The 17,141-nt window shown below is 39.7% G+C and overlaps 1 protein-coding gene across 11 annotated transcripts in view; it reads right to left on the bottom strand.

Moving 5' to 3' along the window:
• adgrl2b.1 (adhesion G protein-coupled receptor L2b, tandem duplicate 1) overlaps positions 1-17,141 on the bottom strand; it is a 162,881-nt gene that overhangs the window by 34,484 nt on the left and 111,256 nt on the right. For 7 of the 11 annotated variants that reach the window (XM_077556547.1, XM_077556551.1, XM_077556548.1 and 4 more), the window contains 6 exons: positions 15,206-15,391; positions 11,150-11,188; positions 5,845-6,028; positions 3,072-3,194; positions 1,123-1,328; positions 483-656 (listed from right to left, as the gene is read on the bottom strand). In XM_077556547.1, coding sequence (XP_077412673.1) covers positions 483-656; positions 1,123-1,328; positions 3,072-3,194; positions 5,845-6,028; positions 11,150-11,188; positions 15,206-15,391 — 912 coding nt within the window. The remainder of the gene's footprint in view (positions 1-482; positions 657-1,122; positions 1,329-3,071; positions 3,195-5,844; positions 6,029-11,149; positions 11,189-15,205; positions 15,392-17,141) is intronic. The other 4 variants (XM_077556549.1, XM_077556552.1, XM_077556557.1 and 1 more) reach the window with 1 other exon arrangement.

The raw sequence follows: 17,141 nt of genomic DNA, 5'->3' as shown, positions 1-17,141 counted from the left end.
CCTGACACCAGTGATATACACACAATAGAGCCAGCATGGCTCAGTGGGTTGTGATTGGCCCATCTCCCAACCTGAAGGTTCTGTGATCGTTCCTAAACCCTTGAGTGATTGATTTTTTTTTAAATATTTGACTCTCATCCAAGTGTAACGTTTACTCTAGTTTAGACTGGGACCGAATGTAGTAAAATTTACTCTAAGAACTTGACTGTGTACTAATACAATGTTAATAAGTCAAGGTTTATTCCAGCTTCATTACAAGCGATTTCTTTTTGTGAAGGGCTTGGGCATGGGAAAATACTTTGCATTTAAATACTGTATTTCTTCAAACAGTGCCTTGGGGCCGTTTGTTTTCTCAACTGCAGAAAGTGCTAGCGCGTATTTGATTTGAGAGGAGGCCTTTATTTTTTTTAACTTTATACTTTTCTTATTGATGTTTACTTTGAGAATCACTGGTCTCGGTTGTACGAGAGGAGCGCGCTTACCACGTTCCCCCGGTGGGCCATGAGGATGGCGAAGTTGGTGAGGTGATTGCAGGAGCACGTGGTGTGGCTCCTGTTGGTGTCCAGCAGTTTGCAGCCCTGAGTGGACCAATATCCCATCATGCTGCGCTCGGAATAATTCCAGAAGGAACAGTTGGGATTGTAATAGTGCTCCTTCTGCGGGGGGAAAAAAAGAAGAAGAAAAAAAGAAGAAGCAATTAATCATACATGAGCGGCGCGCTGCAATATGCATGGCCGCACCTTGTACATTTTCAAACCTCTGACTGCGCCGGAGGATGTGCAGCGGGCAGGGGAGCGCGTGTTGTACAAATAAGTGTCAATTTATATTCTTTGAGTGCGCGCCATGGTGGGAAGGAAGCGCATGAAAGAGATCCAAATTAGGGAATAAAAGAAAGTCGACGAGACAAGATGCAACGAGGGTTACTATGGTAATGCGCAGATGGAAGTCGACTCGGATTCCACTCGTCTGTTCCTCTGATCTCTGATAATTGCTACGTGTGGCACACAAGCACAACATTGATGTTTTCCTTCTTTATTCAAATAGCTTTCGTTGGGGGGCGCCGGATTCAGGCGCGCGCAGCTGCGGTCTCGCGAGGGCGGCGAAGTGGAGGGGGTGTCTTACGTCCAGGTGCTCCAGCGTGAAGATCACGGGGTCGGCCACAAACACACGGCTGGACTCCTTGGTGATGGAGGCGGAGAGGATGTGGGAGTTGACCGTGAGGGAGAGGTTATGTTTGCCGGCATCCCCAAAGCCCCGCAGCGTGGCGTTCTCCGTGCTGAGGAACTGACCCAGGTGTTTGTACAGCACGAAGACCAGCTTGGCCACACCTGCAACACATCACGCTCATGAAAGCGGCGGGGGAGGAGAACACACACGCAGGCATGAAATCAACCTCCGAGCAAAAGAAAGATGACACTTCAGGGATTTGCTTTTTCTGCATGCGTGGGGGTAGTTAATAGTTTACGTGGGCTTCTATAATTTAAAAAAAAATGCATTTAACGTGTGACATGTATTTCTATTAGTGGACACACCGTTGTTTAATATCTTTATTTTATTAATTTTATCATGTTTATGTGGGTTTTTTTTTATGTTGCAGTTATTATTTTTAAAGTCATATTGTATTCAGTGTGTTTATATACCTTCTTGTTTACATTCAAGTAGTTTATTAATTTAATTATTAATTTTATTGTTTGTGTTTATGTGTTGTGTTTGTTATTAAATAGTGTTTATTTTAATAGATATTTTAAAATCATATTTATTGTTAAAATGGTATATATGTATATATCATCTTGTTTACAGTATATGTATTATTATTATTTTTATTCATTGTCTAATTTAACTACTTATTTCACCTTGTTTCCATTATTTTTATTAGGCTTATTGATTTATTTGTCCATTTACAACCAAATCTATATGAAAAAAATACACACCATTTATAAATTGCTTAAAATAAATGTCTTTAGTTGAATGCATTTTAAGTGTTATAAAATTGTATTTATGTCATTGAGCCATGTCAATGAGCTTTTTTTTTTTTTGTATGTGAATGATGCATGTTAAGCCTAGAGTTGGGCAGTTCATTAAACGCGTCTTTATATGTGTAAAATTATAAACTGAAGATATATCACCATACTCTCTTATTTAAAAGTGAGTGTAGTGAGATTAAGTGGAAGTTGATGATTCTGCGGCGTAAATATAGTAGTAGTTATGACTATGATTTTGGCCATGATAGCACTAGGCACTGTATATTTTAATAGCATTGGCAATTTTTTTTAAATATCTATTATTGATTATTTCAGCCCGCAACAATCATAAAAAATGCCCGGGAAATCCTGGAGGGACTGTCTACAAATTACCTATAGATGACATATGTGCCACAAATCACCATCTATCCAGTATTTATTTTATTTGTATTATTATTCTGATATCTGTAGTAACTGGCAGTGGTAGAACATACATCACCAATCCAAATTTATTGAATTATTATTATTATTATTGTATAATGTGTCATATTATGGAGTGAGGCAAAAATACATGAAAACACCCTACATAGGCTGGACTTAATTTGAATTCCTTGTATAAAAATATAATAATAATAATAATATATTTTAAAAATATTAAAAATCCCAATTATTTGATGTAATAAAAAAAATTAAGTAATGAAAATAGTTATTTTGCCTGGTAACAAGTTACTTTTTTTATGAAGTAATTCAATTATTAGCTCAGTTTTTTTAAGCAAGTAATGAGTAACTATAACTAATTACTTTTTTTAAAGTAATGTTCCCAACACTGCTGGTGACGCACATTTTTTTTTATCCTAATGCAAATGAAAAGTTAAAGTTAAAGTAAACTGGACTAATGCAAATTATGGTTTCATATTAAGAACCCATATTTCAACCAGACAACTGGCATGCATGGACAATGCATCCCATACGCAGCACATGCTTGATATTGTGTCTGTACAATGCTTCAGGGCAAACAGCAAAGACTCTACAAGTCCATCCCAAAAGTATCTATTTAAATGTTTACATCTTCTTTAACGCATAATAACAAAGGCTATTGCGTGCTCTCACCATTTTTACTGTTGACTTTGACCGTGTTGGAGGAGAGCTGAAGTGTGGATCCGCCCCTGCTGGTCTGTGGGAACCTGAAGTCCTGCACCTGGCCGTCTGTGCTCACCACGTACACATCCATCACTGAGAAGGGCGAATGGAGAGAGATGCATTAGTCACGGGAGAAAAAAAACAAGACAATGTTTAATAGAGCAAAAAAAAACAACTGTCAGGTGAATGTTGAGGTTCATTGTACCAGCGAGAGAACAAGACCCCATGCGGCGCCATTTATTTAATGCTAAATGTATTTGTGGGCTGCTGGATAGAAAACAAATAAATAACAACAAGGGGTTGTGCTTGCGAAAGGATGAGCGTGCAGCCTTCCTGCCGCATGAATGTCAAATATTCATAGGATCAAAAATATCATTGCGCTTTTACTTTGACGTCCTCTACCCCCCCCTGTGGCTTTGGATAACTCTGGGCTCCATGAGCAAATCTCTCTGAAAATCCTCCAAATTCCCGCAGCCCCTCCTCTCCGCCGCGCCAGCTGCCGGGTGGCGCTGCCTTTGATGTGCGAAATTACCGACGGGGTCAGGAGGACGCTCGCACCAGAAAATGGCCTGGCTTTCCGTAGATAGATGGCTCCTGACAGACAAAGATGAGGGATTGCCCTCCGCTGGCCTTCGCTGTCTGTCTTGATTTTTTGGACTTCAAGCTCTGCACTTGCAACCAGTCTCCAGTGATACTGACGCTCGCCCGGAGGTGTTGTTTGGGCCACCTGCTAATTGGATACGAGCAGCCGTACTGGCTTCTTTTCACCCTGTGAAAGGAGGTCGGATATGATATGTTCACTTCGGCTCACCGGGAGACACTTGGGAATAGGAAACAAACTCGATGGCAGCGTTAAGTAAATATCTTCATCCCACATTTCTTTGATACAATGTTGTGAAGTGATACTGCTGAATGTAATATAGATTAATGTATTGCTTGTGTTAAAAATATGAGAAAAGGGCCTTGAAAAAAATAATCACAGCAGTTGTGCGATTTAATGAGGATAAGCCGTATAGAAATGAATGGATGTCTGCCAGTGATAGAAACAAACGGGAGGATATAGTGAACTGACCGCGAATCGGAACCCTAACCCAAAAAAAACAACACGCCAGTTGGAACGAGACAACACCAGTGGAGGACAACAGGGGTCTCCTGTATTTTCATATGAGGTGACACCGGGGGCATCAAAACAACTGTGTTTATTTTTGTCAATTCTGTGGCTTGCACTGGCGGAAGCAGAGGGAAGAGAGTGGAAAAAAGCAAGCGCCTGTAAAGATGATACAAATTTGCATTTTGGCGACTCAAACAAGTACTTGACAAGACATTTAAAGGGACAGTATCGTGAAAAATTAACTTTCTGGAGTTTTTAGCCACGTTAAAATGCTAATTCCTCACCAAAAACATCACCGAAATTGTGTTTTCCTCCATTCGCCCCTCTATGAGCAATTCTAGGTCATTCTGCTCTCCAAGCACCAGCCCCTCCCAAACCGAGACGACGAGTGGGTGCTCACTCTATGATGTCATTAGGTGCGGACCCAGCCCACGTTGGGATCTGCGTCATTTACGGTCCATGTGTATCCTTCCTTATATTGCACTTTAAAGTTTTGTTCCTAAAATCTTGGACGGCCATACTTGACATTTTGAGTTGAATGTTTTCAACCCAATGAACCAGCTCAATGGCCTAGTGGTAGTGTCCAGTGACTGCAAGGTTGTGGGTTCAATCCCCGGCCAGACTAAAAAAAAGGGACCCATTGCCGCCCTGCTTGAGACTCAGCATTAAGGGTTGGAATTGGGGGGTTCGATCACTAAATGAACCCAGAGCGCAGCTCCTGCTGCTGCTCACCGCTCCCTCAGGGGTTGGGTCAAATAAGGAGAACAAATTTCGCCCTACTTAGGTGGGTGTGACCATCATTGGTAATTTAACTTTTTTCTTTTCATCCTGTTTTTGTTTTTTTTGCTGATCCAAAAACAACGATCCAGTCCATGACTCAAATCTGTGATCCATCTGTGAGTTTTTTGTATCCGTTGCTCCATTAATATCTACTGTACGCTAGCATTGGTAGTTATACTACTATTCCAGACTTTGGAACAAATTCTGGTTGCAATACCGTCATCAAGAGACAACAAATGTACTTGGTTGCATAATTTCACACTTGATAAGTGGGCAGGCACTCTAGGGACCCAAACTATTTGTATACAAGCAATTAAAAAGCATTTTTGGTGAATCTGCCCCCTTTAAGGCTTGAGAAAAATAGGCCTTTGACTCTGCAATTCAACTTTTGTCTACTGAGGTTCCTCATTACTTCAGAGAAACCTAAGAAGTTCCCACAGCTCATTAAAAAAAAAAAAGTATTAATCAGAGCTCGGGCGAGGACAAAGCCGGCGATCAGCTCGGGTAACTGGCAGTTATGGGAGCAGGCGAGGGAAGCGAGTGGAACAATGTTCTTCAAATGGCGTCTTTGTTTCCAGGTCCGGGAAGTCTGTTCCCACTTCATCCAGCTGCACGGCGCTCAATGAGGTGACTTGCCTGATTGAAAATCAATGAGGTAGAAGGCTTACCTGACTGATATCACCTAGGAAGAAAAGAAAAGAAAGAAAAGCGTCCGCGGAGGATTGCACTCGTCTCCAAGCGGCGAGAGACATTTCCTTTCACTTAAACATGGCGCTCGGCCAGCCGGCAAGAGAAGTAATAGGCCGAGTGCTGCCAGTGACGGGCGGTCTCGTTGATTGGCGAGCCACTTACCGATGTTCTCGGCGGGCACTTTGACGATGGATGGCTCGATGAGGTTCTCGGCGAAGACGAAGGCCCCTTCCTCCAGCGTATCCAGCATCATGGTGGCCACGTGCGTCTGCTCTGTGGAATTCATGTCTCGCCACGACTTGAGAGCCTCGGGCTTCAGGAGATTGTTCACTGTGTCCACGATGGCCTGTAACCATGGAGACGCGTGAAAATGTCAGCCACGCGCATTCCTGCCGTCGCAGTGTCGGGATTTAATAACAAAACGAGGGAGGGAGGGAGGGAGGGAGGGAGGATAATGGTGAACGATAAAAAGGGCATGCATGGCCGACAGTGACAACAGCTGATATATCGACAAAATTATGACCCGAGTCGTGATGGCGGTTCAGGGGAGGGCAACTCAACTGCTCAACATTCCGCTAAAAAGAAAACAAAAAGCAAGCGTCTTTTTCCCCTCTCTCTTTTACTTTATTGAATAATAATCATGGCAAAATGCTGGAAGGAGAACAGCAACCCCCAAATGTTTTTCCACACTAGTCCAAAAATCCCTGTGAACAATATTCTGGTGCCCGTCATGACCTTGAAAGCTATTTCTCCCCCAAGGAAGATGGGCATTATCGTCAAATCCGTGTCCGGAGTTGCAGTCTGAGGCAAAACGGTGGAAAGAAATCGGCTTGTTTTCAATGTCAATCCTTTCATTTCCTGCTTTGTGATAAGCTGCAAGTAAGATAAACATTCCACACAAGTATCATATGTTGATAAAACAACGCTGACCCAGGCAGATCTAGTTCAGGACTCCCTTTTTTAAATTTTTTTATCCATTTGTATTGTTTATTTCTATTGTGCAAGGCGGTGGTTATCATGAATAACAGGTGATAAGATCAATCACATAGTTTATATGATGTAATAGAGCGCACTGTTGTTGTTTTTTTACTTTTGGGGATTATTTCTAATTCTATTGCACATTGTGGCAGTTATCAGGAGTAAGCACGATCATGTTTATACAACACAAACTGTGCAAACTTTTTTTTTTCTTTTTTTTTTTTTTACTGTGGATTATTACTGCTCATTCTGTTGTTTTCTATTGTGCAAGGTAGCAGTACCATTAATAATTTGTGAGAGGAGTGATAACATAATCATAAAACAGCCTATGTGTGACGAGGGCGCTGCAGACTTTTGTTTGACTCTGTGGATTATTTGTAGTCATTTCTATTATGCAAGGTGACGCTTACCATGAGTAACTGGCAACACATACATTGCACACCGTGGACTTTTTTTTAATTTTGTGGATTATTTTTAAAATGTTTATTTCTATCGTGCAAGCAAGGTGTCAATTATCATGAAAAACTGTGTTGGAAGAAATCAAATAAAGGTGGCATGCACATTGCGGATCCACTTTTTAATTGACTCTGTGGATTACTTCTAGCTAGTCAGTTTATTGCTATTTGGCAAAGTGTCAGTAATCCTGACTAAATGTCAAAATGAGATTGTATTGTTTATATGACAAATTGTGAGCAAGCGTGCCATGGACTTCCTTGTGGATTATTTCTTGTTGAGTATACAGTATATTTATAAGGTGGCGATCATCATGAATAACTGGCAAAACAAGAGATAATATTGTTTTTATAAAGTATTGCATACGTTGCAAACGGACACACTGTAGACTCTTTTTTTGTAATTATGTGCATTATTTTTAAAAGCTATTTATTTCTATTGTGCAAGATGTAAATTATCATGACTAAATGTCAAGAGACGCAATCAAATAAACATTGAGCATCACCATATATGAGACCAAGCATGCTGAAGACTTTTTTTTATTGACTGTGGATTATTTCTAGCCATTCAATTTATCGGTATTGTGCAAGGTGTCGGTAATCTTGAATTAATGTCAACAGGAGTGATTGTATTATTTATAAATCACATGCTGCAATCAAGTGTGCCATGGGCTTCTTTGTGGATTATTTCTTGTCATTATGTATGTATCGATAAAGGAGCCACCATGTCAATTAAGCATGTAGTGAGTGTAGATTATTTATTGTCATTGTATGTATTTCTACCATATTATTATTAATCTGTGCTTTTAGTGTTACTATGAATAACTTTCAAGCAGGGGTGAGCAAGCATTGATACCAGGTATCAATTTCAAGGTACTCGTGAAGGATGGCGATACCAGCCACGGGAATTTTTGGCAAAAAAATCTGACATCTGATAAGTCTTCTTTGCAACACTGTGGCTTTTTGACACATTAGTCAATCATGTGCGTCAGAAAAACAAAAAGGGTTTTGTTCACAATTAACTCTCATACTAATTGAAATGTTATCGTATCATAAGTACGAGTGGTATCAGTACATTGCATCGTATCGGTGAGTACTTGTATCGGTCTGGAAAAAAGCCGTGTCAAACATTCATATTTCGAAGGTATGCTCATATTATAGTGATTGTATGACACGCCTACATTGCATTTAATACTCGTCAATGGCATTAGGCCGCTTTCAAAAAATTCCAACATGGAGGGCGCGATGAAGGCGAGCGGCAATTTAACCTTAGGTGCCATTAGTCCCAGCGTGCGCATCACAATAATGGTAATTAACCGCAACCAGCCCCTGCTCGTAATGCCAATTAGTCATTGCTGTGATTATCCAAAACACTTAAATGACCACAGACAGTCGCATCCTTTCGGTTGCATCCGTTTCCCGGAATAATGAGGCGACCCATCTAACAAAAGTCGGCGCTAATGATGAATGATTAACTACGACTGTAACGCAATATTCAGGATTGGAATGACCTTGTCTGAGCTAATCGTGTGTACTTGTGTGTGTGTGTGTGAGTTTGTGTATGTGTGTGTGTAGAGGAGTCAGGGTTGATTACAGGGTTAGAGACAACGAGGCGGATTTACAGCGTGCCCCCTTCTAGTAATGACCCACCCTCAAGAGAAACTGAAGCTTTCTTTTTAAACAGAATTTGCAAAGGCAATTATAGTGAACACACCACATACGAATAAAATATATATAAAATATATAAATATATAAATACAATAGTTTACAGCATTTTACGGACCATTATAAATTGACCCGGGATCCATTTGAGGCCCAATCCTAAATTTGGGAAACCCTGCATTATATTATAGTAGGTTTCACAAGTCGGTATTTTATTTATTTATTTATTTTTATATGGACCAATTCTGGTCCGTACTACCAAGCACTGCTTAACATGAAATCAAAGGATACCATGTTTCGGTTCCGCAACGGAACGAAAATAAACACTAAAACAAATATTATTTATCTTCATTCAATGTATTGCAAAGAACTTTGGTTCCCAAATTGTATTTTCTAGTAATCTATTGTTTGTATTATTTATGCTTTACTACTTGTAAAATGTTATATCTTTGATTATTTTTACCCCGTCCTCTTTGGCTCGCTTGTTTTAAAGTCATGAAAAACTTCACTGAAAATTGGCACCGTTGCAAAACAATTCCCAGGTACCGGGAATTGGAACTGAACTGGTTCAAATGTGAAAGGTACTCATAGGGATGGTATCATCAAGGTATGCTGCTTTTCAAGTAGATACAAGGGTGTACGGTGATTAACTCATTCGCTCCCAGGCAGCAATCCCCTTTGCTCCCGGCTGTTTCACTGGATTTTGACTGACTTGCAAGGCCTACAGAATATTGTGTTCAATTGCTATAAAAACATGGAACCTACCAAAAGAAAACATTAGTTTCTTCTTTCATTAAAAAAAAAAAAAGTATATTTGTATCTGTTTCCGTTTTGCAGCTATTAGCATTAGAATATAGCTAAGTTTTATCAATATTCACAACACAACTTGTACTTTTTGCAATATGGCCCTGGCTGATCTCTTATACTCAGCTGCCACCTGCTGGCCATTTTTTGTAATACCTACCATTGCGTTAAGCGACCTCTTCAGGTCAGAGGCTGCATCAAAGCCTTCTGTATGCTCTATAAAAAAAAAAAAGTTAAAAAAAGCAAATCATGGTTTGCTATGGCTTGGTTTTAAGGTTACTGTTCTGTTTACATTGAGTACCAGTAAGGGAGCAAAATGCGAAACCATATTTTACTTAAAAAACATTAAAAAGTGTAAATCCTTTCTGAATTCACATTTCAAGGTTATGAACAGCAGCATAAGAATACAGTAAAAGGTCGAGTGGCATAAGAACTTACTATCCTTGTTATTGTATTTTTGTTTATGTCAACATTTGACTTTTATCACTGTAAAAAAATCAGAAATCCATTATAGACTAAGAACTCCTAAAGTTTGTCTTCTTTTTAGGGCGCTAAACCATGCAGAAAACTGCAAATATAAGTGTTTACTGAGCTGTTATGCTATCAAATACACTACAAACGGAATTTTGTATTGCCTTGGCTCCATTTGAAGAGCCCACGAGAGGCTGCTTATACGCCGTTGGAAGTTATGTAATCACCGTTCTTGTTTTTTTTCTTCCATGCTGCACTGATGTTCATATTTGCTGATTTCAAATCACTCAAGTTTGACGTACCGCCAAAAGCATACCACTAGCTGCAACGTTTGCTAGCCAGAGGCTGAGCTGCGCTGTATTTGTTTGCGGAGATCTGCGGATCCAGGGCAAGGCACTTGCATTCCTTAACATTACATGCAAAATAACACCTCCAGTAGATGCACAACTTTTACAACACAGCGGTTGTGCCATCCCTGTGAGCTTCCCCAAAAAAGAAGAAAAAGTTAAATGTCAGGTGAGTGAAATTGAATTGAATTTGAATTCATTTCTTTTTTCTTTTTTTTTAAACAGAAACATGCTAATGAGCTCAGAAATTAATCCCAGAGATAAAACACCATTGGAACAGGAGGACAGTTTTTCCATTTTATTTGACGCTATAAGGTAAGCACGGGTGAGATGAGATGAATTGTATAATGTAAGCAAGTGAAAAGTGAAGCACAATGCCACTTTGATCACACTTGTGGCTGACAGGGAGGTGCAATTACGACCGTGGGAAGGCAATTATTCACACGACGTATAGAGTCGAGAGCGAAGAAGACGCTGAGAAAGGATCTATTAGAATATGTGTGTGTGTGTGTGTGGGTGTGCGAGGACAAATGAAAGAAAGCTGTAGTGATAGCGCAGAGGAGGACAAAGATGGAACGATATTGACATTTGTAGATGGAAAGAGTTCACGGGGGGCAGCCAAGCACGCAGAGTGTAAAACAATCAGGGACATTACACAGTAGACATGTTGGATTCATGCTGCTAAACAAGCGGTAAGGGATCATGTAAAAAAAAAAAAAGACATATAATCAAGTAAAAGCTCTCTGAATGTACCTTCATGTACGCCCTGCATGTCTTCTCTCGCTTTTGAAGCTTTTTTTCCCCCCACCCCACACAAACACACACACACAAACAAAAGAAAGACGGCAGTGAGAAACAGGAAGTGCCAATTCAGGCCACTTACCATAAATTACAAGTGCTAATGAGAAGAAGAGGGAAGGAAAAAGAAAGTCTTAAGGGATCATCTGAAAACGATGCGACACCTCTTCACGCCAAATTGTGAGAAAGGAGGGGAAAATCGCTGAGGTTTGGATGTGGGACGCTCCCCGTTTGGGGGGCTTTAGCATACGCCAGCCACGGGATGATAAACAATGTGCCATGTGATCATTTGTCCCTTCTGCCAAGGAGAGAATAATACACTACAAACTCCTTTGTGGCTCTCTCGGCGCTTGAATGGATCCCTTGCTCAAATCACATACGACTGCTCTCTCACGCAGGAAGAGGAAACATAAGAAAAGATAAGAACCTTCTTTTTGACTAGAAGGTCTTAAAGTACACTGGCACACTATGAATTCTGCAATATCAGCATAACTGGGGAAAACGTGGGCAATATATTCTAAGCATAATGAGAATATGCTAACAGAGCTAAGAAGAACAAAATGTAGGAATTATGTCCTGGTCTCAGTGCCCATGAATATGCAGATTATCTATAGTTTTAAAAGTGGAAACATTTAAGTAGGATAAAGACGATATATCATGGTTGTAAGTATCTGCCAAGAAAATTCTGGTTACTATAAACCTAAATAATGAAAATGAAAATGCAGCAAAACCTGTTTACTAAAAAAATGCATGTTGGTAGATGATAACAATTCATCTCACTAGGTACTTCCAGTTGTTTATGACACTGTGTATGAGTCACCTGCCTTGTTTTTATAAACCACTTGTAGGTGTTTGCTCCTTTCAGGCCCGTTTACAAATTCAAGGGTATGAATATTATTTGGCAGGGGAAAAGGTTTCAGTGAGATGCAGCTATACTATTAAGAGCTCATTAACAAAATATATATCTATTAAAAGACAATCTCACTAAAATTTATTTAAAAGAAAAAAAGAAAAAAAATAATACTAAGAGAAAAATAAATAATAAAATCTGTTGGTATAGTTTAAGAATACACGGGAAAACTGAAAATGAAACAAAAATTGACTAGTTAGCTAAATTATATTTACTTTTAATTGTGATTATTTGAAAACAATAATAATAATAATAATTAACAATTTATATTAATATAGTTGGATAATTCATCATAATATATTAGCATCAATAAACAGTATACTTTTTATTCATTTTACTAAAACAAAAACATTTTCTTGGCTGAGCGAGATCACATGTTGTAATGCGTTGTAGTGAAGCAATGTGGCCATTTTGGGTCATTTTTCCCCCCCTTCACATACATTTTTTTTTTCCACATCTCACTTTTTCACATTTTGAGTTGTTTGGTGGCCATTTTAGGTCACTTTTATAGAACTTAATATGGTTTTAAATTTGGCTAAAAGCAACCAAATAATAAGAACCAACTTCATAGTACTTAACCCTTTAATGGCCACTGTATTCGTTTGGCACACCAACTTTAAAATTCAGACATTTGTTTACCTCATTAAATCTTCTCTTACACTTGTACATTTGTTTTGCACAAAAAGAAAGTTAAATACTATTTTGGGGGGGATTATGCGCTTAAAGTAGGGCTCCCAGCAAGATAGAAACTTTCGAAACACCCCTCGCTTAAAACATATTTCTGGTTAGTTTTTCAAAGGTTGGAATGTTTTTTTGTCACATTGTAGTTTATGAATATCTATTGAACATAACCAAGTAACCTTTTGAAAAAATAAATAAATATTTTTTTTCTAAAACAAGCTGTGCCAAACGGATACTACGGCCGTTTGAAGGGTTGGGACGAAACAATAGGACACACATTCTCTGCATTGTGGACTAGGACAATAGGTGAATTTTTAGACAAATTTGTTTTAGTATTCATATCCTTTAATAATTCAATTTCGAGTTACCAATACGGTTCCTTGCACTAAAGCGCATCCCACCTGCTCTTGTGACAAAATTAGAAGACGCTTACTTGCTGCAATCCGACAAACAAATGGGCGTCGCTGGGTGCAAAACATTTTGTTTACAGATTAAGCGCCGTCTGAATAACAATGCGCATCTTCACAACCGTCAATCATCTCACCATGTGGCGGAGGAACGTGACGGGCGCTCGCTGAACGTTTGATGCAAAGCACGTCTGCAGCTCGGCATCATTCATTCAGTGGATGTTTTTAAAGTAGAGATTTGTTGTATATATTCCCAGAGGGTTGAGCAGAACAGCAGCAGACCAACAGGCATCTATTTTGGGTCAAATAGAAGCAATCAAATAAGGTTGCTCCCACTATACAATCGAAGTTAGGGTGGGTTCTAATGCCTTGGGCGTCCATTTTGGGTCACTTTCATGTAACAAAATGTGGTTCTTTGCACTATAATGAGCTGGGATAAATTACATGGCTTCACTGCGTTTTCATGTGGCGTCTGTTTTGGGTCACTTATGTCACCAAACAAGGTTTTGCTGCCTTAAATAAGACGTCGGGGCGTCCATTTTGGTGTAATCAATCAGCCAAATATGGTTCGTGATTGTGAGCCCCGTTGGCGTTCATTTTGTGTCAATTTTATGTAACCAAATATGTTCCAACATGGTTTTGGTGTCCATTTTGGGTCAAATTTAGGTAACCAAATATGGTTACTTGCAATCACACAGCTCTAATGCCTAACAGTGAAACCTACTGGCGTCCACTTTGGCACAATTCTCTGTTGCAAAATACTTTACGTAATTGGGCTGAGAGAAATCACATGGCGATTGGTGTCCATTTTGAGTCAAATCTCGGGAACCAAATATGGTTCCATGCATTATAAAAGACTGCCTACTAGTCAGGCTTTCAGCGTCCATTATGGTTCAATCTTAAGTAACCAAATTTGATTCCCAAACGGCTGGGGCCAATGAAACGGTTCCAATTCTTTAGTGAGACATCTGGAATCCATTTTGGGACAATTTTTTACCTAATATCATCCTAATAAAAAGGCTGAGAGATATCACATGGCTCTAATGCCTTACAGTGATGCCTTAAACATAGCGTTTGACTAAATTTACCAGATATGGTTCCTTATGCGTAAAGAACTACAAGAAATCACATGGCTGCATTACTGAATTTTGACTGATTTTATATTTGTATCTGTTTCCGTTTTGTAGCAATTAGCATTAAAATATAGCTAAGTTTCACCATTATTCACAAACCTGTTGAAAACACTGGGGAAAAGAGCTTGTTGCAACATTGCCCTGGCTGATCTCTTATACTATGTTGACACCGCTGGCCGTCTTTTGTAATAACTAACATTGCTTTAAGCGACCTTTTAGGTCAGAAGCTGCAACAAAGCGAAAACGAAGCATCAAAAAAACAACATGAAAAAACATAAAAAATACGTTTTTGGGAGTGAAGGATAAAGTATTAAAAAACGTATTGAAACGTTTTTGGGTTTGAATGGGTTAATGTGCGCCATCCATTTTGGCTCACTTTTATGCAACCAAGTTGGTTCTACGGCCTTATAGTGAGGAATTTGGACTCCCATTTTGCATCAATTTCCACACTTTTCCTTGTATTATAAAAAGGTTAGGAAAAAATCACATGGTTTTAATGGTGACCCATTTGGTGTCCATTTTGATTAAAATGACCAGATATGGTCTTTTGTGCTAGCTACAAAGGGTGGCGAGAAATCACATGACTCTGGTTTTAGTGTGCCGTCCATTTTGAGTCACTTGTATGCAACCAAACACGCTTCTAATGCTTTATAATGCGTTTTTGTCATGAATTTCACTCTTAAGCAGCAGAGGACTCAGCATCCCTTGATCTGCCTCTCACACCCTACGCTGTTCTTCTTCAAGAGTGTGCTAGTATGTAAAACACGGGCACGCGCCGCCTTGTGTTTGGATTTATCGCCCGGCGTCCTGCCGTTCAGCCCCGCTGTGGTAAGACGAGATGCTCACAATGGGCCATAAAAAGGATAACACGTCACAGTACCTTGTTGAAGCTGCGTCCTGCCGAGTCCTTCTCGCTGGGCCTGAGCTCCTGCAGCTGAGCGTCCAGGATGTCCACCAGCTGCTCCATCAGGCGCACGGAGGAACTGACGTCACCAGCAAACACGGGGCCCCGCGTGTTGAATGCCAGCTCGTTGGCGAGGTTGGCCGCGTTCTCGCCGCTTCGGATCTGGATGGGATGGCAGAGTTTAATGCTATTAGCAGGGGCGCTCGAGTGAGTTGCTCCATTGTGTTGCCGCTGAATGTTTGCGTACCAAAAATAAAAGGTCACCCACGTGTGTAGTTGGCCAATTCGCTCTGATTCATTATAACAAAGTACAGTGGACATGAAAAACAACAACAAAAAATTCCCCATACTGGAATTATAATGGCTGTCAATTATTTGTGGAATTTTCCTTTTTTTTCTCCATTTAAATAAAAACACCAAAAAAAATTATATATATATATTTTTTTTTGGGGGGGGGGGAATCAGCTAATAGGTGAACACTATCCCATGGTGCACTGCAACACCAATTGGGCCTTATTTATTATTTGGTTTATCACCTCAACCCAGAGCCAATTGTTGTTACTTTGTTTTAATAAACCATGGCCAATACTTGTTACTTGTTCTAATCAACAAGAGCTTACTGTTGTTTAACTTCAATTTTAACAATTAACTTTTAATAACATTAATTCAAACAAAGTGGCAGTTTAATACAACAAAGTAACAAAAAATGTCCATAGTTTATTAAAACAAAGTAAGAATGGTCAGCCCTGGTTCATAACAATAAAGTAACTCCAATCAGCACTCAGCCCTGGTTTATTACAGCAAAGGAATCCGAAGATGCTTTTCACATGCAAATATGTCTTCTCCAGTGAAATACAAACTAAATTTCCCAGGCAATTAAAAGTGTTTGTTGTTGCTCCAAGTGAGCTTTGAAGCTGTCGTCAGCTTCACGATTTATTTTGCATCTGCTAAACTCTCAGTAACATGAAAAGAAGCTGGAGTCAGAAATGTTTCAAAGATACAAATTGATGTTTATGAGGCACAATACATTTTCCCCCCTCTCACTTTCTTTAAATCCGATAAAAAGTACGGGACGGGAGCGCGCTTCCTATTTGATGTGTTTGCCGAAATGTTTCCTGACAGCACCCAGGTCCTCTGTTTGAACTCGCTTACGTTTGGGAGGTGTTTTTCCCACCGTGGCTTCCATCAGATGCGTGGCGCTTTGTGCATTGTTTTGTCAAAAATTAAAGCGGGCAAATCACTGAAGAAATAAGTTGTCGGGCTTTGATTGTCGCCGCCAAACGACTGCCGCCTCGACTCTAGACAGCCACGCTCGTTTGTAGCTAGCGAGGGCGCTAATTTATTGTCCTCAGATGTTTGTAAGTATAGTGGCCTTAAGGGGTCAAAAATACTATTTTTGGTGTTGGCATCCCAAAGTATGAAGTATCAAAGTAAGTTTAGAATCTCGTTTAAACTTAAAAGGAATACTTGACTTATTGAGCCATTTTTAGCAGTAAAAAGTTAATATTTTGTCCAGAACTTCATTATTTTTCCTGTAGAATCAATACCTTTATTTTTCACTTGTTGTTGGCTGAGGATGACATCACCTGTGCTGAGGTAGGAAACGACCAATCATGGCTCAGTTTGCTGCCCAACCAAACCCAGAAAACAGGTGAACCATGATTGGTCGTTACCTACTTCCTCAGCACAGGTGATGTCATCTTCAGTCGTTAGCAAGTGGAAAAATGTGTTTTTAAGGGTATTAATTGTTCATGAAAAATAATGACGTTATCAAATTTATTCTGGACAAAATATCGACTTCTAACTGCTGAAACTGGCTCAATGAGTCAAGTATGCCTTTAACGCCAATAGAAACAGTAACATGGGCTGGGACAGATGATCAAAAGTGAGACAATGGAACAGACAATTTGAT

The sequence above is a fragment of the Vanacampus margaritifer genome, chromosome 2 (genome assembly GCF_051991255.1).
Source record: "Vanacampus margaritifer isolate UIUO_Vmar chromosome 2, RoL_Vmar_1.0, whole genome shotgun sequence".
Taxonomy (NCBI): Eukaryota; Metazoa; Chordata; class Actinopteri; order Syngnathiformes; family Syngnathidae; genus Vanacampus; species Vanacampus margaritifer.
Note: the sequence above shows the minus strand (reverse complement) of the source record. Positions and strands in the feature narration are given on the sequence as shown.